Source organism: Rhineura floridana, chromosome 4 (genome assembly GCF_030035675.1).
Source record: "Rhineura floridana isolate rRhiFlo1 chromosome 4, rRhiFlo1.hap2, whole genome shotgun sequence".
Lineage (NCBI taxonomy): Eukaryota > Metazoa > Chordata > Lepidosauria > Squamata > Rhineuridae > Rhineura > Rhineura floridana.
The window spans coordinates 208,851,627-208,876,702 of record NC_084483.1 but is presented as its reverse complement, the minus strand read 5'-3'; the positions used below and the strand labels follow the sequence as shown (position 1 = coordinate 208,876,702).

The 25,076-nt window shown below is 49.4% G+C and overlaps 1 protein-coding gene across 1 annotated transcript; it reads right to left on the bottom strand.

The window, feature by feature from the left end:
• Positions 1–2,493: 2,493 nt before the first annotated feature.
• Positions 2,494–24,593, bottom strand: DRC1 (dynein regulatory complex subunit 1). Its single transcript, XM_061626511.1, has 17 exons — positions 24,253–24,593; positions 23,302–23,389; positions 19,003–19,115; positions 17,631–17,814; positions 15,954–16,091; positions 12,243–12,329; positions 10,610–10,732; positions 9,867–10,006; positions 9,325–9,459; positions 7,840–8,075; positions 6,748–6,911; positions 5,815–5,904; positions 5,506–5,592; positions 4,396–4,601; positions 3,933–4,076; positions 3,370–3,472; positions 2,494–3,008 (listed from the first exon to the last, which is right to left on the bottom strand). The coding sequence occupies exons 1-17, from the start codon at positions 24,438–24,440 to the stop codon at positions 2,949–2,951; spliced, it is 2,286 nt and encodes a 761-aa protein (XP_061482495.1). The 5' UTR covers positions 24,441–24,593; the 3' UTR covers positions 2,494–2,948.
• Between the last annotated feature and the right edge of the window lie 483 nt (positions 24,594–25,076).

The window sequence follows — 25,076 nt, the reverse complement described above, 5'->3', positions numbered from 1 at the left end:
AGGAAAGGTTTGTTATTTATTTATTAGATTCCTGCCCTCCCTCACAGTAAGCGTTTCTGATGACCAAGTCCAAAGCTGAGATGTCACTGCTTTTTAGCGGGAAGTAAAGGCAGCTGGAGACACAACTCTCCCATTCCCAGATTATGATGTTCTGATCCCTAACAACCCAAATATTCATGTTTTGCCAGAGAAATGTCTTTTCTTGGTCAGTGCAGGGTTGCCTGATTATAGCACGCAAAACAAGATACTTGGTGGAGTCACTTCTGATATAAGGGGTACGCGGTGCATTCTTCAGGGCTTAGAGGGTGTGGAAAAGGCACAGCCCTTTCGAAACATTGGACTGTTGATGAAGCCCCGAGTTGGAGGAAAGTAGAGAGAGGGTAAGATTTAAGGACCCAAAGCTAGAAACACCAAAGTTGCGTGTGTGCGTAGGGGGGAAGTGTTACACGCGGTTTGTACAGTAGTCCAATTCCCCAGCACGGTTAGGCGCCTTCTTGAGCCCCACGGATTTTTGAAGGGCTTACTAAACCTCAGTCCTGGCACAATCCCTTCAGGGCGGGCAGATCAGGAATCACAGAAATCATGCAGAGTACATTTCCCCCACTGCCTTGATACAACACGCCACTGTATCTAGGTTTCTCCTGTCTTGTGTGAGCACGTTGTTCCTTTCCCATGTGATCCCTAACACACCCTCCCTGCGCTTGAGAGGCGAGCTGGGAAGGTGGACTTCAGATCATTAAAGCACATCCTTGTGGGCCTACTGCAGATCACTGACCCCAACACCTCACACAACCAAGAAACAGTTGTTGGGGTGGCCACCGCAAACGTGACTTCTGTGGTGAGGCACCAGCCCATGGTGTCTGTTAGACATGAGTAATGGTGCCACTCTGTACCTCAGTGGGCACCAAGGCTACCATGTTGCAAGGGGACAGCAACAGCCATTGCTGGGGCACTCCAGCGGACATGTGGAATAACAGAGCCACAGGAGGCAACTGCACTAGGAAGGGAAGAGGCAGGGAGGATCCTTGGGTTGGATGGAGGTAGGTAGTGGCTGAGCGCTAGCATAATAAGTCTCTAGAGCAGCCTTTGCCAACCTGGCACCCTCCGGATGTTCTGGACTGCACTCCCATCAGCCCCAGCCAGCTGATGGGAATTGCAGTCCAGACCATCCGAAGGGTGCCAGGTTGGCAAAGGCTGCTCTAGAGAAACCAGCAGAGTCATGCTGCCTTTCTGTTCCCCTCCCACAGCTCTGGAACATGCGGAAGTTTGTGTGTTTCACGTTGACTTTCCTTTTTTTCCTGAAGTGTGTGTAAATGATTGTTCCTATCTCTCTACTGTTACGGGGAGGGTCCTGCTGTGGGTGGGGTGTTCTCTCTGCACTGTTAATACAGGGTTGTCTTTGGGGTTTGCTGTATGGACCAAGAGAAAACCTGTAATTCTTTAATAAAAACAGACCACCAGAAAGGAATAGAGCCTGGTTTCTTTTTGGGATGGGAAGGAATAAGGCAAACCAGTGGCCTATACAAATCGAGCCAGCACCTGGTGCTTCCGAGAGACCCAAAAGTGTTCCAGAACAAAGCTATGGGGGTCTGAGAAGGTGAGCAGGAGCTCCAGGTCAAGGTTCCCCCCACCCGTAATGTCTACTTCCCTGTGTCCTTAAGATACATTTCCCAGCCCCCTGCAGCAGCCAAAGATGTGACCACACTGAGAACTCTAGGAACAGAAAAGCCTTGATTTAACAGAATCATCGCTTTCATTTCACTTTTAATCTGAACAGGGTGGGTCATGACAGATGCTCTTGGAGGTCACTGATTCATAGGGTCGCCATAAGTCGTAACTGACTTGAAGACACATAACAACAACAATCACTTTAACACTCTTGCAAATGTGCTCGTGCACCAAAACAAGCACGGAAAGTGTTTAGCATCCGAATAGCTGTGCTCTATAAGGACATCCTGGGCTTGCTTACAACCTGGGATCCCTGCGCCCACCCTTCCCCTTAACTCTTCTTTCAGCAGCCACCATATTTGGGATCTTAGAACAGTAGAATTGGAAGGGGCCTCTAAGGCCATCGAGTCCAACCCCTTGCTCAATGCAGGAATCCAACTCAAAGCATTCCCGACAGATGGCTGGTCCTGTTTGTCACCTGCAGAGCACCTGGCCTGTGGCAACGTGATGATGCCTTCCGCCAGCAATAGTCAGGGTAGAACAAGGAACCTCAAGCTGCATGGCTCACACATGCCTTTCTCAGCTCTGCCTCCCCCCCACCCATTTTGGTCCAGGCAGCGTCCAGAGCGCTCTAAGCCCCATTTGTTCAATTGTCCTTGTCTCGAGAGGCCTAGAGAGCCACTTTTAAACATAAAGAACAGCTCAAAAACAGAAACAGAGGCTTGTGATCCCACTCCTTCCCTCTCTATAAACTTTTTTCTTCAAACGACGGCAAAGACGACAGAAACAGAAGTGTCATAACAGCGAACCATTTATTTGCCGCCTCTCCCTTACGACACTTGGAAACCTCTCTCTAAAGGTCTGTGTTGAGGTACAGAGCAACGCCTGCATTTCTGGACGACTGAGTTTTGTTGGTTCTGCGAATGCTCTGAGCCGTGTCAGGTGGGGATTTTTCAGGATGTTTAAAAGTCCCCTTTTGGACACATGCCAGAATGTTTACATAACAGGTTTAGGATGCCCCAGTCGCTGCGGGAAAAGTCTCTGGGTGCGTGCTGCCTCTGCCACACAAGGAAACCACTGAGCGTCTTGCCCCTAGGCAGTGGCTACTCACCAATGTGTTCTCTAGCTAAGCACTCAAGTGTAGATGAGGGAACGACATCTGCTTATCCTCCCCGGTGCCTGCCTTGTGGAATAAAGCAAGGCTCCTGGGATGCCTCTAATCCATGGGACGAAGATGCTGGGGAAGCAACCAACCCGGCAACCTCTCGCTCAGGAGAACGTCAGGTATTCATCTGCAGATGCAGTAGATGAGTGGGAGGGATCAGCAGCTCAGCATTGACCTGTGCAAAGGGAAGCAAAACCCACAGTAAAGCACTTGCTCCTACCCAGCCTGAAGATTCAGTGCTCAAGGCTCAGTTGTGCTCAGCCCTGCTGTTGGGCGCAGGCCCTGCTTGTGTGCTGTCCACCTGGGCATCTGCTTAGCCACTGTGAGGACAGCGTGTGGGACAAGGCGGGCCTTTGGCCTGATCCTGCGGGCTCTTCTTGCGTTCAGGATCAGTGATTGGGCAGGGAGAGAGATGGTGTCTTATGGGTGGGACGAAGTTCAACCCGTAGCAACCCCTCTCCTGCTCTCTCCTGCCAAACAGACACATCAGCCTGTAAAACTCCACTCCTCCCCTCGGTCCCCGCCCCATTGCTCACTGGGGAATGGAGATACTGTTGTAGCAGCATCCGGAGTTCTGTGTTCTGCTGGTGGAGACCATCCGTCTCTGTGATCAGTTTTGCCCTCTGAGTCAGAATGTGACTAAAAAGGGGGGAAGAGAGAGAAGATGAATGGGACCAACAGGGCCTTTGTTGCGATTTGCACATGAGAAGTCTTGGCCTTCTCTGGCAGTGATCTCAGGCCCTTGGAGAAACTCAGAGGGATGGATTAGATTCAGAGCAATAGAGGACCCACTTCCACACATGCCCAAATGCCTGTGTGCTTGCATTCAAAATCTGGCTGCAAAACTGGGACTGCCGTGGGATGTGACCAGCTGTTCCTGAGTAGAAGGCACAGGCATTCTCCCAGCCCACCACCAGAGGTCGCCCCAGGCCCAGCCTGTTAGGCAAGGGGCACTCCTAGCACGGCAGAGCAGGCCGCAGCAAGGCAGCTCCTCTCACGCCACCCTGTTCTGCCCTCTCCAGGCTGTACAGGGCTCCTCTGTGCTCACCCCAGTGTTCCCCCTGAGGACAAGTGCAGGGACCTACAGGCCCCTGCTTACTAGTATTTCTGCAGGCCTGTAATCAGCGCCTCCCAGAGCTTCAGCTTTCCGTCCGGGATGACGTGGGCCAGGGTGTCCCAGTACTCCGAGTCCTTCGAGTTGTCCCTCTCGTCATGCACTTTCTTCACCTGGGGGCGCTTCTCCCTGAGGCGGACGGGAAGAAGACCTACTAGCTGCAAGGTCGAGCTTCAGCGTGGCGCAGGCCACCTCCCTGCTCCGCCAGGTCCCCGCTTCCACCACAGCACCTGGGGGCCCCCACCAGAGAAGCTGGCTGCTTGTGAGCGCCATCAGAGCCACTATCTACCAGAGCAGCCTTTGCTTTCAGCCTGCTCCCCAGCCTTCAGACACATCCCCCCTCTTCCACCCCACAGCATCCAAAGCCAGCCCCATTCTCCCCCTCCTTCCCAGCCAGCCCCCAAACCAACCATGCCCTCGTCCCCGCTCCACCCCCAGCTAGCCCCACCTTGGCTCCTGGAATTCCTGCACAAAAGCTTTGAGGGCCTTGAGGATGTCGTTTGGGTGCATATACAAAGCAGAGAGGGGCACTGCTGAGTCCTGGGGGCCTTTGCCCTCCACCCGCGGAACTGCAGAGGCCGCAGCCTCTTCCGCAGCCTCTGCTTCCAAAGGTGCTTCTTTTCGAGCAAGTTCTCCTAGGAACGCTTCCATCTCCTATGAGGCAATGAAACATTAAGGGAGAAAAGCTAACACGCAGGACAATTCGGAAGTGCAACGTTTGCTGTCACAAGCTGAAGGATATTACGAGAGGAGGGGCATTCCCATCGTTCCTTGTTTGTGAATCTCTCTCAACCTTGGACAAGGTGCTAAAACAGCAAGATGCTTGGTCTGAGTCAGCTTGTCAATCATTAAACTTGTCAAACTGGAAGAGGTTCGGAGGAGGGCAACAAGGATGATCAGGGGACTGGAAACAAAGCCCTGTGAGGAGAGACTGAAAGAACTGGGCATGTTTAGCCTGGGGAAGAGAAGACTGAGGGGAGATATGATAGCACTCTTCAAGTACATGAAAGGTTGTCTCACAGAGGAGGGCCGGGATCTCTTCTCGATCGTCCGAGAATGCAGGACATGGAATAATGGGCTCAAGTTGCAGGAAGCCAGATTACAAATGAACGTCAGGAAAAACTTCCTAACTGTTAGAGCCATACGACAATGGAACCAATTACCTAGGGAGGTAGTGGGCTCTCCGACACTGGAGGCCTTCAAGAGGCAGCTGGACAGCCATCTGTCGGGAATGCTTTGATTTGGATTCCTGCATTGAGCAGGGGGTTGGACTGGATGGCCCTGTAGGCCCCTTCCAACTCTACTATTCTATGATTACGTTCCTCTGTTAGAATGACAGGAAGTCACCTTATACTGAGTCACATCATTGGCCCATCTAACTCAGTACAGTCTGCACTGACTGGCAACAATGGCTCTCCAGGATTTCAGGCAGGGGACACTCCCAGCCCTACCTGGAGATGCTACTGGGGACTGAACCTGGGAGCTTCCACGTGCAAGGCAGATGCTCTGCCACTGAGCTACATCTTCTCCCCAAGATCAAGCCCCATCGCCTCCTTACCGGAGCAGCGGCCACTTGCTGAGCCTTGAAATTCATGAAGAACTGGACCATCTGATACACATCATCTTCGCTGTCGATTGACAGGGCCTGGAGAGAGGCAGAGAAAGCTCATGGGCCAGTTGGCCATTGACGCCTGGCTTGAAATGCACGCTCCTCCTGTATTGCTCCTCCCAGGTCCACCACGGGAGGGCTGATGCAAACACTCCAGTCTTCCCCCCCGAGGAAAGCAGCAGCAATTGGGCAGTCAGTTGCCCAAGGCTAGAATGATGCCCAGGGATGCCGGCTGAGGCCCAAGCAAAAGGTCCCTACCGTAAAGATGGAGTCCAACCTCATGAGGGTACAGTCGTGCTTCTCCAGGGGCTGGAGAAGGCCACGCAGCTTGCTCTCAATCAGGAAGCCCTGGCAAGGGAGAGAATAAAGATCCTTCAGAACCGAGAGGAAACCATCGCAGAGCCAAGACGTGCTGAATGGAATACAGGTTTCTCTGCTTCGCATTTTGCCATTTAACAAAGAACCGAAGTCTCCAAAGGGGGCCAGAGGAAATCCATTTTGCACCCAGTGAAACAGGTTTTGTGAACAGTGGCCTATGTTCCGTTTCCAAGGATATGTTTGGAGAGATAATCCATGATCCTGGAGCCTGTGTTAGAACACAGTCGGCTCCGTCTGGTCTTGTTGACATACTTGAGGTACAGCAGCCAAATAACCCCAAGGTCTTCGTGCAGGTTGGGGGGAGAATGAGAAGGGTTTAAAAATATGTGACTAAGGGCTGGAAGACACTCAATACATGCCAAGTGCTCTGAAGAGCTGCCTGCCTTAACGGAAGGGAAATGAATAAATTCATTCATCATATCTGTATGCATGATGGACATTCATCCATCCTAACTTACTTTTGACCTTTCTGATCCATCCTGTTTTATTAATACACAAGATAACATATTTTTATAATAATAAGGATGAAAATAAGGAAGAACCGCCCCCGTTCTTAATTCTGTTATAGATACGGCTCACTTGAGGGACCTTCTTGTCCCTGGGAAAGGAGACTATAGCACTGCCCGCCTTCTGCACTCTAGGGAAGAAGGTTTGTGTGGGAGGAGGTCTCTGACCGCTGACTAACCACTAAGCGGCTGCCATGCTGGCTAGTCCCTTGAGCCTGCGGTTGGACAGGAGTTCACAAGGGCAGGGCAGGACTCATCCCCAGGAAGCAAGCTGCCATCTGATCCTGCCCCACAGAGCCCAGCTCACCGACTCATTGCACAGAAGCTCCAGGATGTGCTTGACGGTCTTGGCCGAGATGGACCAGAGCGCTTTAACCTCTGGCTCAGCATCTCCAGCCTCTTGGCACTCCTCTGCTAGGGTTGCTTCCTTCTCCTCCCGTGAGCAGCCCTCTGGCAGGAAGGACTTGGTTGCTGAAAGAAACAGCAATGCCTTCAGGCAGTGACGTAGGTAGAGAACTGCTGCTTGGGAGAGCGGCTGGTCCCCTTCCAAGCGTTGAGTGGAAAAATAAGCAGGTGCATTGCTTACTTTCAGGTGAGCCCCTAACAACCCATTCAGAAAGGGCTGATGGGGGTCAGGACTAGGACTGTGTGAAAAATGTCACAATTCCAGGCAAGCACCACATTTGCTCCTGGGGGCAACAGCCTGAGAATCTCAGCCTTAATCACTGTATGACTTCACAGATACGCATAAAAAGATGTGGGCAGTGTCTGACAACCAAAGGAAAGGAAGGAGGGAACTTGAGGAGGAGGTGGCTTCCAGTGATGAAAGCAGCCTTTGCCAGCCTGGTGCCCCCGAGAGGTTTTGGACTACAACTACAACTCTGCAGGCTGATGCATCTGGAGGGCACCAGGTTAGTGAAGGCTGGGTCAGAGGGAGGGGCTTAAGTGCCCTACCGAACTCCATGCTCTCCCCCATTGTTTAGCAGCAAAATAAAGTATGCAGAACAGACACATCTATATACATTTGCACAATTTGCACAATCTGCATATCAATGTCTTTTCATGAAGCAAAACGTGGATTAACTTGAGAAAAATCAGCATCCTAAAAATCTCAGGTTCTCTTGCTTTAAAAAAGACAACCTTCTTTCTGTCATTTCTGAAAACGCAAAGCAAAGCATGGAACAGCTTCCACATTGTTTCCTTCTCTCCCCCAATCCTGCACATCCCCGTTACCCTCTTAAAGAAATCCTAATTTTTGCTGAAAGCTTGAAATGATGGAAGCAGAATAATATATGTAAAAGCAATTCCCCAAACTCATCCCTACAAGGAGTGGAAGGGAAGCCTCTGCAACAGAATCCACCCACGAAGCAACAGGTGTGGAGGGGGGAGCCTTGCTTACTTTCCGGTGCAATCACCTCCTTGGCCAGCTCGCTGGCCGATTTCATCTTCTTGCTGTGCATGATGGGCCCCACATTGTGCAGGAACCAGCCATCTGGCTCGACCCAGCGCAGCCCCAGCTGCTGGGCATGGATGACGCGGTCGGCACTGAAGGCTTTGCGGATCAGGTCTTTGGCCTCCTCCTCGTTCATCAGCCACACGTCCAGGAAGTGCTCAGCGTCCACAATGGCAAAGTGTCTGAGGGAGGAGGAAGGGGGCATTCCCACAGCTCAGGCCTGGAAGCTGCTTTTGGTATCGGTACAGGGCACGGCCTGTTTGGGGTGTGGCCATACCTCAGGGGTAGAGCGCCAGCTCTGTGCCAGGCAGAGGTGTAGGATAGGAGGACCAATAGCCTGACTCAGCACAACAAGGCAGCTTTACATCGACACCAATACGTATTGTATTGGGAAGACTTTGCTCAGGGACAGAGGCATGCGTTGAACGCAAAGGTCCCAGGTCCGATTCCTGGCACTTCCTATTAAAGGATTTCAGGGAGCAGGGCTGGGGCAAATCCCTGAGGCCTTGGATTGTGGCAGCCAGCCAGAGCACACAATGCTAGGCTAGAGGAATCAATGACCTGGTGCAGCAACATGCACCTTCCCAGGTTCCTGTCTGCACTGGTTCCTCCTTCTAAAGGTTAAGAAACACTTCCGAGCTCCTTTTCCAGGAGCAATGACTCCTGTTCCAAGCCCACCGCCCTAACACTGCCTGACCGACCATCCCGGCACAGGGAACACATCAGAGCCAGCCCAAGGCATGGCTGGGGTGTCTGAGGCATTGTGGGGATGGGGGATGGTTCCTTCCTGTCCCCTGATGTGGCGGTCAGTCTGTGAAGCTTGTGCCCCAAGCCATCTCAACCCAGCTGGTAGCGCTAGGACGCAGGCCTGGAGGTGACTCGAAATCTCCACCTAGTTGTGAAGCCCAAGGGATGGCCCTGCGCAAACCACTCGGCCTTAATCGGTCTTTAGTCAACAGCTGTGATGGAAAGGCCATAGCTCAGTGGCAGAGCATCTGAAGGTCCCAGGTTCAAGTCCCAATGGCATCTCCAAGCAAGGCTGGGAGAGATCCCCTGCATGAAACCCGGGAGAGCCGCTGCTGGTCAGTGTTGACCATACTGAGCTACATGGACCCTGTGTTTCTCTTCTGAGTCATACCTGGGATAATTTTTGTCCACACCTTTGATCTTGCTGGGAGAGAGAGTGCAGCTTCTGAGCTCGTGCAGTGAAGCATCCGCAACCCATGCCATCCCAGCTGCCCCATGCCTGGGTTTAATGGGCAAGGCTCCTGGATGAAAGAGCACGCCCCCCTCCCTGCCCCCAGCTGCTCTGAGCTTCAGCACTCCGTTCCCCTTCATGCGCTGGCTGCTGAAACCAGGCTCAAACTGTGGGAGCTCCCGGTGGGCTCTCCCCCATCCCAGCTGCCCCCCCCGCTCCAGTGCAGCCCCCACCTCATGGTCCTCTGCAGGTCCTTGTACTGCTCCACAATCCGCTTGTAGTCAGCTGTCAGCGCCAGGTTCTCCTCACGGTACTGCTTGATCTGCTTGGCCAGTTTTATGCGCAGGTTGTTGAGGACATCGTGCAAACTGAGGAAGGAAGAGGTGGCGATTCAGGGACAAAAGACAGAGCAGGACACCCACGCCCACACGCCAGCACCTGAGGGCGATCACGGTGGCAAGGGAAGAGATTAAGAGAGTCCAAACGCCTAAAATCTTTCATGGCTTTGAATCTGGCTTTGCAGCCTCCTCGGAGGCATCCGGGCACCCTGCCCCGATTGCCCCCAAAACACGTCACTGTAGACGCTGCGTGAAACTTTGGTGTGGACTTTCACACTGCAGCTGTGGATGCACCCAGGCTGGGAAGCATCTCAGTATACCATGCCCATGGCCCAGCACAGAATTTGGCAGGCTTCAATCCCCACCCTGGGCAAAGGGCAGCGACTGCGGAAGGGCGCCCCGGAGGAGAGGGGAGGCCAGTCGCCTTGCTCCTTTACCGATTGAGCTTCCGCTTCTGTTGGGATTTGATGATGGTGTTCTCCTCATCCCGTTTCTTCAGCACCTGGAAGTTGTATTCTAGCTTCTCCTGGTTGAGTTGGTAGATGGCTTTCATTTGCTGGAGTTGTTGCTCCAGGATCTGGCACCCGACGGGGGGGAAAGAATAAGCTGAGCTTGTACAGCAAATCCCACTCCTGGCCACATGTCTTGACCAAACAGCAGGATTGCTGCCCATCTTGACTTTGGGTCACTTGTGGAAGATGGTGCTCCCTCACCCCCAGGCAAGCAAGCACACAGGTGTTGATGCCCTTGGTGCCCTTAACAGCAATCAGGATACTAGGCTGGGAATCTGAGGAAAGGATGGAGAGTGGGGAATTTATGTATGGAATGAAAAAAGTTCCGATTGGAACGGAAACAAGAAACGTGGTGGTCCCTATGCTGGCTACTGTGCAAAGCAGAACAACTGGGGCGTCTCCTCCTGGGCTGGGAAGCTGAGAAGGACACCCCAAATCACGTGGGGGCAGGACAACTCTAAGGCGATTCTTAGCCTGCAGCTTTCTTTGCACTAATATTAGCCATTCCCAAAATCTGCACATTCCACTTATCTTGATGTGGGTGAAGCAGCCTGCCAGATGAAACAAGGAGCATCCATGGAGGAGTCCCTGAAGTGACAGCACCAGCTTCCCCTCATTCCTCAGGGCAAGGGCTCTGAGCATCCCCACAATGGCTCTCGCTCCGTTACCTGCACATCACGCTCCAGCTTGATCTTGATAACATTGTACTCCTCGGCATCTTGCACCCGCAGCTGGTTCAGCTCCCGCTCGTACTCCTCCACCTTCTTCAGGCGGGCCATCATGAAATCCAGCTAGAGCAAAACCCGGAGGTCGCTCACGGTCAGGCTTCCAGTAAGAGATAGAGGAACTCTCCTCAGCTACCAATGGATGGACTTGGAAACGAGCCATGCTCATTACCCCAGAATAGGTAGATGGCCCAGGTCACTGCCAAAGCAATCTGAGTTGCCCATCAAAGCAGCCCACATCGAAACAAAGGAAATGTTTCTTCTTGGCTTTGTAAGGGCTGCTTTGGCTGCAAGGGGATGGACTTTTGTCCCACCCTCCTAGTGTCCCGGGGCAACGCTCCCTTGTGGCACCCTGTGGCTTTGCGAAGGGGCTGCTTTTTCTGGAAGGAGCTCAGCAGTTTGTTGGCACCTCTGCTCAGGATTGGCTGCCCATCCCACCTGCCCTTAGCCCCAGTTAATAGAAGGTGGGTGTGGCCACAGGCATGGTATCAATCTCAACCCACACCAAATTTTTTTTAAAAAAATTAGAAAGCATCTGCTATATATTTTGGAAAGTCATTTGTTTGCTATGCATTTGGGCACCTCTTAAGCTATCAGAACCAGATTTTACATGATTGGTCCAAGTCAAGGAGCAGGTTTTCATACGTCTGGACACAATTGGATGCCATTTTGAAGCAAGATGGTGACCTGAACCTTGCAAAACTGCAGTGATTACTTGGTTTCTTAGAATTTCTGAGCAATGGTGGGTACAAGGCTCCTAGTAGAATATAAACCATACAAGGGCCGCTTGTTTGCCCATGTTTTTCTTAGGCATTACTGCCACAGTCAGGATGATACGTTGTGGTTGGACTGGCTCCTAGCTTCCATTTATTATTTCTGCCAGATTTGTTTTTAAAATATTGATATTGTTGTGTAATGTTTTATTGTACTCTGCCCTGAGATCACTTTCGTGATGAAGGGTGGGTTAAGAACATTTAAATTAAAAAGTAAAATGAAAATACCTTAATTTTATTAGTTGCAATGCTCCACTTGCTTGCCAGAATGAGTTGTATTCAGCTAACTTTTACTCATTAACTTAGGTCTATTAATTTCCATGGATCTACTCATGGAACAATTAGTTGAATACAACCCAATGTCTCTACATAACCTCCAACAGTGGAAGAGAAAGTACTTGCAGTCTTAAAGTCTTTCTTCTGGGGGGTGGGAGGGAATGTTGCTTCCCTTTGTGCAGATGCGCTCTCTCTCCTCTAGGGTTGCCAGGTTCAGGGCCTGAGACTGATGCAGTATCTTTAGAAGAGAAAATTCAGCCAAGTGCAGGAGTTCTTGCAACACTGTAATGGGCAAAACCACAAGGTGGAATTCTCCCTTCCCTCTGCACAACTTTTAAAGATACAGAAGACCTCTTGGTTGCCAGGCCCGGCCTCCAAGAGGATCTTTAAAAGTTGTGCAGGGGGAAGGGAGAATTCCACCTTGTGGTTTTGCCCATTACAGTGTTGAAAGAACACCTGCACTTGGCTGACTTCCTCTCTTCCTAAAGATACAGGACCAGTCTCAGGCCAGCAACCCTACTCCTTACCTCTTGGCGGTTGAGGGTGTGCATGCCTTGCTCCCATTTCTTCTTGTTGCTCGTGAGGAGTTCCCGGCGCTCCAGTTCAAAGGCTTTCTGAAAAAGAGAGATGTGGCTTGAGCACCCCCCATCTTGTGCATGGAAGGGAAGTTAGCAAGGTCCAGGTGTGGAGCCAGAAGGCCAACTGTAGGCAATTAAGAGACACAAACAACAGAAAAGATGAAACGTGAGGAAAACTGAGGGGAGCAAGAAACAAACACTAGGAAACATAAGAAATTTAAGACTCAGTGAGGAGAGATCACCAAACAGGATGTTCTCTGAGCTGAGGCAGGAAATGGGACGAGGAGAAGCAAAGTCTTTGCTGAAGTGTTTCCTGCCTCTGAGCTGTAAGGGGAGCAACAGTATCTCTTGGAGACCTCTTGTCATCTTTTAGGGAAACTGAGTACTCTTGAGCATGTGCAGAATGCATTTCTTTCACTACTGGAGTATAACAGCCTTCCTCTAGGCATCAACAAGTACGATTCTGAGCTCCTCCGGACAGGAATCTGGCACATGCCTCCCCCCCCCGTTATTCTGTAAAAAGCCATCTACAGCGATGATGTGATACTAAAAAAGGAAGGGCCACCAGCCAGATTTGAGTTCTGGTACTAACCATTCATTTTAGGAATGAAACATTTCCAGGGTCCTATCTCAGTGGCAGAGCATCTGCCTTGCATGCAGAAGGTCCCAGGTTCAGTCAGTGATGGCATCTCCTGAGAGAGATCCCTGCCTGAAACTCTGGAGAGCTGCTGCCTGTCAGTGTAGGCAGTACTGAGCTAGATGGGCCAATGGTCTGACTCATCATAAGGCAGCTTCCTATGTTCCTAAACACACAGGGTGGGGATTGTGGGGGTGACATTGGTGTCACCCACTCTTCTCTTTTCTCCCTCACCAAAGAAGTCTCCCACTGCAATTCTTCCTCACTCTCCAACACTCACTGCTTCATGTTGTAACGTTGCTTGTTCCAATCACAACTTGCCCTTGAAAAGGAGACTTGAGGCTTGAAATGAGCCAGAAGCTGTCAAAAACCGTAAGCTGCAGCCCTATGCACACCTACCTGACAGCAAGTCCCACAGCAGGAATTACAGCTGAGAAAATATACGCAGGAGTTCACATCAATCTCAAGAGCAGAGAATCAACTCAAATATTTGACATAATCATTCCAAGATGCCATCCCCCACTGATATGAGCTCAGTCTGCTCCATGGTGTTGATGGAGTCTTCTTGGTGGTGGCATTTTAGGCTTTGGAACCCTTCCCCAGAAATGTTCACTTGATGGCTATCCTGTTGATGCTGGGTTAAATCTGTTTTACTGGGCAAGCATGTGAGGAGGATAGGTTTTGCATATTATAATTATTACAAAACACAATGTATACTAAATTGTTCCCAAGTACACCATGGATAAAGATATTTGAAGATCTCTAGATCATTCTTCACCTACGCTTGTCCTTATATGGTCTCTTAATTTTTTTTATCAGGAACTATTTCCATCACTAGTTATGTTACTTCTAATACTGCTGTTTCAATATTTTTTATATATTAGGTTCTGCCATTCCAGTATGAAATAAATGTAAACCAACTTCTTAGTGAGTCATTTTTCATGTTTACAGTATCCTCCCACACTTTTTTGTACTAGGATATTTTATGCATGCGTATCGCATCTCAGACTGCATTTTCTCATTCACTCACAGATGGAATTTGCTGCTTTCTCCAATATTTTGCTATTAATACTCAATCTGCAAACAGCATGTTCCCCACAACCTTCCTGACTTTTTTTTGGCATTGCTCCATTTAATTTCCCCCAAAGTGCAACGTAGGACTTTTATGATTTCAATGCTTATTATAATTCCAATACAGAATGTCTTTATAATTTTATAATCCCACCAAATATGACCAAATTTTGTTTGATCCTGCCTGAATCTCCAATATGCTGCACTTGATAACCTGTACATATTTTGCAGTTTGTAAGGAATGACACCACAAGTGTGTTCTATGTATTTTATAGACATTGTCATTTGCAGCAATATGGACGAGTGATTTTGGTCCCTCCTGACATATAGACCAATCATGGTTTGTGTGTGTTGTAAAAAGGTGTCCCTGCACTTATAGTGCGAGTCATTTCCAACTCTTAGGGTGATGTCTTGCGACGTTAACTAGGCAGACCGTATATATGGGGTGGGATTGCCAGTTCCTTCCCCGGCCTTTCTTTACCCCCCAGCATATGCCAGGTACTCATTGTACCGACCACGAATGGATGGAAGGCTGAGTGGACCTCGACCCCTTTTACTGGAGATTTGTATTTAACCTATATTTATTCCCTGGGTTCACACCTTGCGTAATGGATACTTCTTGATATCAGTGCTCTGTGAGGACATTTCAATAGTATATTCACAAAGTCTAAGAATATGGTTATATCTCTGGATCTTTGTTACAACAATTTTTAGTACATACTCAAACATTGGAAAATTGATTCCTAATTGACTTATTATTTAGAACACAGGTGCTCTGCTGTATCAGACCAAAAGACCATCTAGCTCAACGTCCTGTTCTCACAGCAGTGAACCAGATGCCTTAGATGGAAAGCCTGCAAGTAGGACCTGAATGCAACAGCATTCTCCGCACTCATGTTCCTCTGGCATACCACAATCGATACTAGAGGTGGTACACAGACATCATGCCTAGTAACCATTGATAGCATTATCCTTCATGTATTTATCTAATACTCTTTTAAAAGCATCCAAGTTGGTGGCCCTCACTACAGCGAATTCCGTAGTTTAACTATGTCTTGTGTGAAGAAGTATTTTCTTTTGTCCTTCCTGAATCTCTCAACATTCAGTTCAACATGAGGTTACTGTGCAGAGAGAGAGAGAGAGAGAGAGACAGAGAGAGACAGAGAGAGAGAGAGAGAGAGAGAGAGAGAGAGAGAGAGAGAGAGAGAGAGAGAGAGAGAGAGAGAGGGAGGGAGGGAGGGAGGGAGGGAGGGAGGGAGGGAGGGAGGAAGGAAGGAAGGAAGGAAGGAAGGAAGGAAGGAAGGAGATGAGATTCTAGGTATTAGAGACCTCCTATGTTTATTCCGGATCTTCTTCACTATTTATCTGTGTTTGGACTTGTTGAATTTTGATTCTTTCCCCACATCCATCCCCATGTAAAGATAATGTTTCCCCTCACTTGTCCTCCCACAGTGTGAGACTTGAGTATGGCAAACCGCTGCCCCACCATGGCTACTGGAACAGTAGCCTGATGAGAGGGGCTTGCATTGGGGATGGTTCAGCCACAATCCCCTGCCTTCTCTTGTGTAGCTTTGGGTGCCATTCTTAGCATTGTCTTTTGTGAAACGAAATCAGTCGATCAAAGCCTGTAATTGTTTAATTACATTCAGCTGCATTTTTAATGATAGTGCCAAAAACAGAAGAGAATTCTCGGCTCTTTATTTTAAACTCTTTTATTTGAGATTGTTAGTTTAAGTCTGATGCGTTTTTATAAGCTGCCTTGAATCTGTCAAGAAGAAATGTATGAAATAACCCATCAAAAACAAACAGAATGAATATACTGATATTTGGCTGTTGATATGCAACACTGCTTTCTTCCTAGCTTGACACTCTCTTTAGTTACACATACACCACAATCAAGAATTGCCTTTGGCTGGTGAAAAGCTTCAGGGAGGGGCCGGAGGGACCAGTACCTCGATCTGCAAGAGTTCTCGGTGGTAGTTTTTTATCAGGTTCCGGATCTGCTCCTCCATCCGCTCCAGCAGCAGGTTAATGTCTTCTGTCTGCTTCCTGAGATCCTTCACATACTGGTCATCTTTGGTCTTCAGTTCCTGGAAGTCAGAAACAGACAGGAAGGCCCAATTCACACCTTACTCTTGGACATGATCCTGCCCTATCATCTTCACACTATGAGTACCTCTTTATCTATTGAGAGATGTCAGAGCAAGCCCTCCTTTTCAAAAGCCCAACCTGACCATACTTATAAACAGCACTCACATACAAAAGGACATTCAGATACCATACTTCCTGTGTACAACTGAATGCTATTCAGCAGTGTCAGTCAAGCATAACTTTGGGACTATCTTCTCCCCAAACCCTGAGCTCCCGGGTGGAGAGTTTTCCAGCCCAAGGATCACTTTCCCTTCTGGGGGCCACATGCCAGTCGTGCGTTGGACCAGAGGCAAGTGAGCAGAACAATAAAAGTAGACGTTGCCTTTGTCCAGTGGGCTAGTTTCTTCACACATTCCTCTCTGTCCACCATCCAAGCAAGCAAGAGGCCTTCTCAGAGTTCAAGAACACATTCAAGCCAGACAAAACTCTCAAGGAGGACATGCATGGCCTGGGAAGTCAGGGCATGGCTGGGGACGGCCATACTGTGGGGCAGCCCCAAGTCCCTGAGAGAGAGGCAGCCCGCCATGTCTGAGGGTTCCCCACCCCTGATGGAGATCAAAAAATCAGATGCTGCTGCTGGCCGCCGGGCCCTCTCTAACCGAGATTATTTTTACTCTTGTATATCACCCATTCTTCATTTTCTCAGGGAACCAGAAATGGTTCCCACTCCTTCCCAATTCTGTCCTCACAACAACCTTACAAGGCATGTTAAGGTGCCAGACTGTGACTGACCCAAAGACACCCAGTGAGCTTTTATGCCACAGCAGGGATTTGATCGCTGAAGCTATGTCACCGCAGACTGACTCCAGCATTCTGAGTCTCACACCATATTGGCTCTCATACAGGACATGCACCAGGGTCTTTCCAGTGGTGCTTAAACCACCTTATGGTTACTTGGTGTTAAATAATAATGTAGGCATCAAAGCAAATGCCAGTTCCCCAAGAAGTTACTCTCGCCTCAGGATGTTAAACAAGATTCCATGCATCCACAATCAGCATTAGGAAGACCCGATGCTCAAAGCTTCTGGGCTAGGTGCAGGTTCTTGAATGTAATTTACAAAAATATATTGACCTGCATGAAAACTGAGAGAATGGCCAAGCCACAGTGCTGCATTCACGGCATCTTCAGTCAAGTACGCACCACCAAAGCCAAATACAAGTCCCAGGAGACATCACAATAATGCAAACAGGACCAACATTAGGAACCAGCAGCGAACTTTCAGAAAATGGGTGAGCTTTTTCTGAATGCTTCCTCGGGAAGTTTGTAAATTCCAAATCAAGCTGAGAAGGGCTTGCCTGTCCCTAGCAGAAAGATACTTACACCTAAACCCTGCATGAGATCCTTTGTCATATTTGTCACCTGTCAGCGTCTCCCCCCTTTCTCTAAATTCAAAACCGTTCCTGGGTTGGACCCTCCTGGATCCGCGCTTCCTATGACCTGCCCCCTCGGTGCAGACCCAGCACCTAACCCAGCCTACCTGCTGCAACTCACTGATGAGCTTGTTCTTCTCCTCGATCAGCAGCGCACACTGCTGCTGCTGCTGGTTGAGCCCTTCCCAGAGTTCCTGGGGGATGGTCTTCTCCTTAGCAGCAGCCCACTTGGAAGTGATCTCATCAAACTTGTCCTGGTTGGCCTTGGCTTCGTTCTCCAGCTTCTCAACTCTGCAAACAGCAAGATCAAGAGAGCTCCTTCAAGGTCAGCTGGTGTGAAGATCTCATCAGTTCTATGCTGAGGTTGAACAGCCATAAAACTGTTGTGGACTGCTGTGAATCCTGGTAGATCAATGATCTGGAAGAATTCTCTGCCGGCACATAACCTCCTCCCCCTCCTCCCTGGTCTTTCCCTTTGGTCAGACCCCAAGCTTGTGTTTGGGGCATTTCCAAATGTCCTGTTTTCTGAGCATCAAGTGTGTTTGTACACTTGGTAGCTGGCGCTGATCCTCAGCAGCCCATTAGCTAATTTGGGAAATGCAAGATCAGTGTGAGTGGCGAGGCCCAAACAAGAGATGTTGCACCAGGCTCCCTCCCGAGAATTTCATTCTTGTGATACCTTCCCTGCCCTGACCTCCAATTCAGCAGAAGAGTATTGTTTATTTATTTGATTTATAGCCCACCCTTCCTCCCAGTAGGAGTCTTACAGCAATCATGAGGAAGGCACCATGGAGTCTGGGGAAGGGCCACGGCTTAGTGGTAGAGTATCCGCTTTGCATGCAGGAAGTTTCAGGTTCAATTCTTGGCAGCATCTCCCAGCAGGGCTGGAAGAGAATCCTGCCTGAAATCCTGGAGAGCCACTGCCAGCCAGTGTAGGCAATGTTGAGCTAGACTGACTGATGGCCTGACTCAGTATAAGGTGGCTTCCTAAATTCCGACGTGGGCTTGAAAGTTGTGCTCACACCAGCTGAACTAGCCCGCTTTCCCACCACATGCTAAGGCAGTGCAGCCCTAGATGTTGGAGACTCCTCACAAGAACAGATTTTCAGAAACCTCCACAGCTCCAGTTAAAGACAGCAGGAGTGGGAAATACTGTGGAGTAGAGCTGCCAGTTACAGAACCCGGCTTAACGTGCCACATGCGAATGGGTAAACATTTCGAGGTCCTTGCAGGAAGGGCGCGATAAAAAAAATGATTAGAAAAGAAATATAGCCTGATTCAGCACAATTTCTTATGTTCGTATGCTATGCATGCTGGGGCCTGTAGTCTCACTCAAGTTTGAGTCAAGATATTGAAACTGAGAGTGGGTGTCTTTCCTGCCTCCTTGCTCAAAGTGAAGAGCCCACTGAGTTCCCAAGAAAAGCATTGGCTGTTCCTCGCTCTCCTGCATCTCTTCCAGACATCATGCCTGGCACTTACCTCTGCCGATTCAGCTCCTCTTCCTCTGACCTCCGGTGTGTCTCTCGAGAATCAGCGGCCACTTGGATGTTTGTCACTAGCTGTGTGCCATCAATCAGCAGCTTAGCCAGCCTCTGAGCAGACAGAAAGCATATCAGAAACAGGTTAAAATGCCCATTGACCTAAGGTAAGCGAGACACAAAATGAGTGAAGTGGTATCTTTTGCTAGAGGAGCCAGAATAGTTCATAGTGAGGGTTGCCAACTCATCACCTACAGGTGCCATGCCAGCCCTGAAGGCCTTCAGCTGTGTAAAAATAAATGGAGAAACAAATAAAACCGACATGGTAGTAGGTGTCTACTACAGACCCCCTGGCCAAGAAGAGGTGGTAGACGAGGCCTTTCTCAAACAAATCTCTGAAATCTCAAGGAAGCAAGAAGTAGTAGTGATGGGGGACTTCAACTACCCGGATATCTGCTGGGAGACAAACTCTGCGAAGCACAAAGCCTCCAACAAATTCCTGATGGGCCTTGCTGATAATTTCCTCTTTCAAAAAGTAGAAGAAGGAACAAGGGGATCGGCAATCCTGGACCTGATCTTAACTAACACGGACGAATTGGTCACGGGAATTAAAGCGGTCGGTACCTTGGGGGAAAGTGACCACGTAATGCTGGAATTCGGGATTCTGGGGAAAGCCAAAGAAGAATATAGTCAAACATGGACCTTGGATTTCAGGAAAGCCGATTTTAGCAAGCTCAGGGAAATGATGGGTAGGATCCCGTGGCTAGATAGACTAAAGAAAAAAGGAGCCCAAGAAGCGTGGGAGTTCATGAAGAATGTATTACAAAAAGCGCAATCGCAAACAATTCCAAAGAGGAAGAAAAATGGAAGACATCGGAAAAAGCCAATGTGGCTACACGGAAGACTGGTGGAGGAGGTAAAAGTAAAAAAGAGCATGTATAAAGAATGGAAGGAAGGACGCATCACCAAGGAAGAGTACCGACGAGCGGCTCGGGCTTGCAGGAATAACGTAAGGAAAGCTAAAACCCAGAATGAGCTGAGGCTGGCGAGGGAAGCGAGGAACAACAAAAAGGGGGTTTTCAGATATGTTCGAAGCAAGAGAAAGACCAAGCAAACGGTGGGACTGCTGCTCAATGAGGATGGCAAAATGTTGACAGACAACAAGGAAAAGGCAGAATTGCTCAACGCCTATTTTGCCTCCGTTTTCTCCCAAAAAGGGAACAGTGTGCAACCTTGCATCGGTAGCAATCTCAGGAAGGGGTCGGGATTGCAGTTCGAGATTGATAAGGAGATAGTCAGGAAATACCTAGTTAACCTAAATGAGTTCAAATCTCCAGGGCCTGATGAACTGCATCCCAGAGTATTGAAGGAACTTGCGGATGTACTCTCGGAACCTCTTGCCATCATCTTTGAGAAATCCTGGAGAACGGGAGAGGTGCCGGAGGATTGGAGATGGGCAAATGTCGTCCCGCTCTTTAAAAAGGGTAAAAAAGAAGATCCGGGGAATTACAGGCCGGTCAGTCTGACTTCAATACTGGGAAAGATATTAGAACGGATAATAAAAGAGTCCATTGGCAACTATCTAGATGACAATGTTGTGATTAGTAGGAGCCAGCATGGGTTTGTCAAGAAAAAATCCTGTCAAACTAATCTCATCTCTTTTTTTGATCGGGTCACTAGCTTAGTACATGGTGGAAATGCTGTAGATGTCATCTATCTAGATTTCAGCAAAGCGTATGACAAAGTCCCCCACGACCTTTTGATTAGCAAACTGGTCAAATGCGGACTACATGGAAATACTGTCAGGTGGATTCACAACTGGTTGGAAAACTGTACTCAAAGAGTGGTCGTCGGTGGCTCTGCTTCGGACTGGAAGGAGGTTTTGAGTGGAGTGCCACAGGGTTCTGTCCTGGGGCCGATACTCTTCAACATTTTTATCAATGACTTAGATGACGGGGTGGAGGGAAGCCTTATGAAGTTTGCGGATGATACGAAACTGGGAGGGATAGCTAACACAATGGAAGACAGGAATAAAATCCAAAGGGACCTGGATAGACTAGAAAATTGGGCTGAAATTAATAAAATGAAATTCAATAAAGACAAATGCAGGATTCTGCATTTAGGCCACAAAAACAAAATGCACGGGTACAGGATGGGAAATACCCGGCGTAGCAGTAGTGCGTGTGAGAAGGACCTTGGAATTGTAGTGGATCGCAAGTTGAACATGACCCAGAAGTGTGATGCTGCGGCAAAAAAGGCAAACGCGGTTTTGGGCTGCATAAACAGAGCTATAGTTTCCAGGTCGAGGGAAGTAATAGTCCCACTATATTCTGCATTGGTCAGGCCTCATCTGGAATACTGAGTTCAGTTCTGGGCGCCTCATTTTAAGAAGGATATAGACAAGTTAGAGCGGGTTCAGAAGAGGGCGACGAGGATGATAGCCAGTATGGAGAACAAGTCTTATGAAGAAAGGTTGAAGGAACTTGGCATGTTCAGTCTGGTGAAGAGAAGGCTGAGGGGTGACATGATTGCACTCTTTAAGTACCTGAAGGGCTGTCACATAGAGGAGGGTACAGATTTGTTCTCTGCTGCCCCAGAGGGTAGGACTAGGTCTAATGGTTTTAAGTTGCAGGAGCGTAGATTCAGACTGGACATTAGAAGGAACTTCTTGACAGTAAGGACGGTTCGGCAATGGAACCGACTGCCTAGGGAGGTGGTGGGATCCCCTTCGCTGGATGTCTTCAAGCAGAGGCTGGACAGCTATCTGCGGGAGATGCTCTAGCTGTGGATTTCCTGCTGTGAGCAGGGGGTTGGACTCGATGGCCTACAAGGCCCCTTCCAACTCTATGATTCTATGATTCTGCCCTCTGCAAGTGGCCCAGAATCTGAGCTTTCATTTTAAAAAAGCCTCAAGTCCTCCTAGAAAGAAAATTATGGAGCAAAATGTGTACGCACCCTTCTAAGCATTTTCTGTGAAATGAGCCGGCCTGGTTGCTCCTGCCTGTCAGTGTTATTAGCCAATGAGTGAAGACAGACTGATTGATAAGTGCGTTGTTTGGACACCAGGCAATCGGAATCCCTGGGGTCCTAAAGAGCTGCTGTTTTACCCTCCCCTTTAGTGGACTTCTCCTGCTTCTGTCTTATTGTCTAGTCCTTAGAATCTCTGTAGTTTGCCATTTTTCCTAGCACCCAGGATTCACCTTTCCTGTGATGGGTTCGCCTGAGACCAGGTAGTCTCTAGAAGTTATTTTCTGAAAATACTGCTACACAATAAGTGTGCGTGAATGTTAAAGAATCCCCCTCCCTCCAACAGGCAGATGTGAAAACTTATCAAGAGGCCTAGGCATGTCTCTTGCTTTGCAGGAGCTAAACACTGGGGACGCATTAAGAATTCATTGTATACTTAACTCACAGTATAATGTTATACATGTCTACTCATAAGTCTCTTTGTATTTAATGGGGCTTTCCCCCAGATAAGTAAGTTGGTCCCAAGCTATGGTCTGAAGGCACATGAGGCCACCACCTTGCTGAAGCTAAGCAGGTCTGGGTCTGGCCAGTGCCTGGATGGCAGACCGTCTGGGAACCACATGTATGACACCTTGGGTTCCATGGTGAAAGAAAGGCAGGGTATAAATGTAAAATATAATAAATAATAGGTACAGGACAGCAACACAGGCTTTGATTTACACCTGACATTGGGGAAAAACAGGGTTCTTGTGCCTTTAACAGCTGTCTGGCAGGGTTAAGCCTTTTTTTAGTATGGAAATACAATTATGGGGAAAGCTTCACCATGAGTACTCTCTAATTTTGTGTTATGCCATGCCCCATGGCAGTCATATTGTGGCTGGTGCCCCCAGCACTCTCTCAAAATTTTAAATGTGCCCTCTGGTCCAAAAATGTTGGCGACATCTAGTTTACAGCTTTTCAAATTTCACGGATGTTGTGAACCATCAGTTCCTCTTGATCAGAGGTGGCTAGTTCTATTAAGCCGAGAACACTGTTAATAAAAATCCAAGTTTAAGAAGGGCCTGCAGTTCTGAAATCGTGCCATGCAGATGTGCCTTGGCAATAGGACTATAGCGACAGGGCTCCTACTGTGATGCTCAGTCCCCTTCTGGTGTCCTCTGAATATTGTTAGACTACAATTCCCATCATCCCTGACCATTGGCCATGTTGCAGCTGATGGGACTTGTAGCACAAAAAATATGGAGGGCACCATGTTGGGGAAGGCTGACCAACTCAACAAGGCAGAACAAGCTCCAAAGTCTGGTCCGCCCTGGTTACCTGGCTAAGTCCTAACCTGTCTGCTCTCCTCTGTCTGCTTGTGGCTCCTGCTCTGTTCCTCTTCCACCAGCTTGTGTGCATCTGGGTCCTCCCCAAGGGCCTCCCTGCAAAAGAGGAAACAGGCACACATTCATGCTACATCTATCCATCCCTTGCCACATTAGACACGCATACGGAGATCCTAGAGTTAGTACTAGATTGCGCATGAAGCTCTGGAAACAGGTTCTCATCTATAGCCAAGTTAGGACAGAAGATTCTGGTTGATACAGAAACTGCACATGTAACCAAGCCTATCCTTTACAGACCAGCTTGGAGTAGCAGCTGAGCGAAGGAGGAGGGTGGGAATGGGGGAAGAAGCGGAAGGAAGCGGCCATTTCTGGCTTTGTCGTTGCGGGAGGAGGGGATCAGATCTGGGGGCCACACAAAGTGCATCAGCAGTCAAAGCACCTTCATTAACATCTTCTAGGCAGGGAGACCTGTTAATACTATTAGTATTATTCAGCCAAGCTTTTATTCTGTTTTTAGCCTTGCAGTTGTGCTTTCTTGTTTTAATGGCAACAGGTACTTTAACTGTTGAAAACTGCCACGAGATTGGGGCGGAGGGGGCGAATCAGGCCCATAGCCAGCCCAAAAGTTAAGGGAGGGACCCCCAAAAGGAGGGGGGCAGAATTCCCCCCCCCCGGGATAAATGTATTTTTTATTTTTGTAACGAAAAACAGAGCGCAGTAAAACAATTGGGGAGAGCGGCCCCCTAGGTTATATTGGGTGGGTGGGCGACGGGGAGTTTCTCGATTATTATGGGGGGGTTGCAGGCGGCGATGGGGCCCCTGCTCCACGGCCTGTGATCATGAGGGGCCGGAGGTGGGCGGAGGTGGTGAGGAGGAGGAGGAGGCCATGGCCCCGAGGTCCGTATTCTCCCCACCCCCACCCCGGCTAGGCGCTTCCTTCCTTTCTCTTCCGGGCGGACCTGCGCTTGGCCTCCTGCCGGGCGGCGATGCGGAGGCGGCGGGCGGCGATGCGCTCCTGCGGGTCGTCCGAGGTGATGTTGGGGGCCTTGGCCCGCGGGACGCCGCCGCCGCCTCCTCCTCCGACCGCCCCCTCCGCCTCCACGTCGGCCTCGGCCGCGGCTTCACCCTCGGCCAGCAAGGAGCTCATCGCGGCGGCCCCGCTTCGACGCCACTACGGGCCTCCCCGGCCGCGGCATCCGTTGCCACGGCAACACCATCGCTAGGAGACCGGCGGCGGCGCTGGATGCCCAGTGCCGCTGTTGCCACGGCAACGGCACGGCTAGCGTCGGAGACGGGCCGCCTGCCTCTGCGCGTGCGTGCTGCATTTCTTTCGGGTTTTTTTTTTTTTGGAACAAACATAGAGATAGAAAAGTGAATAGACTCACGCACATCGACTCAACAGCGGTTGGGTTCCGCTTGAGTTTTCGCTGTCGGCTGATGAATGAGGGGCCACAGTGCGGTGTGTTTGCAAGTCAATAGAGGAACAGAGATCTGCACGCAAAGGTTCTCCGAGATTGGGTTGGGAGGGCCTATTTAAACAGACCGACCTCTACTGCAAGCTGAGGATTACTTGTTTGACATCCTTAATGTGCAAGGTGTTTTTCAGAGAAGATGAGGACAACTCCCTGCCCCAAGGCCTTCCAATCTAAAACTGGACACAAGGGGAGCAGAGGAAGTGCAAGCAGGGGAGGACTAAAGTTGTAGGGAAAGGAACAATCACCAGCAACTCTTTTTTAAATATATATTTATTATTTATTCATAATTTGATTTATATCCCGCCCTT

Coding starts and splice junctions, on each gene's coding strand:
- DRC1 (XM_061626511.1), bottom strand. CDS start 24,440: ATGAGCTCCTTGCTGGCCGAGGGTGAAGCCGCGGCCGAGGCCGACGTG. Junction 12,330..15,953: donor GAGAACTCTTGCAGATCGAG/GTACTGGTCCCT, acceptor TCTCTTTTTCAG/AAAGCCTTTGAACTGGAGCG. Junction 4,077..4,395: donor CAGGAATTCCAGGAGCCAAG/GTGGGGCTAGCT, acceptor CGTCCGCCTCAG/GGAGAAGCGCCCCCAGGTGA.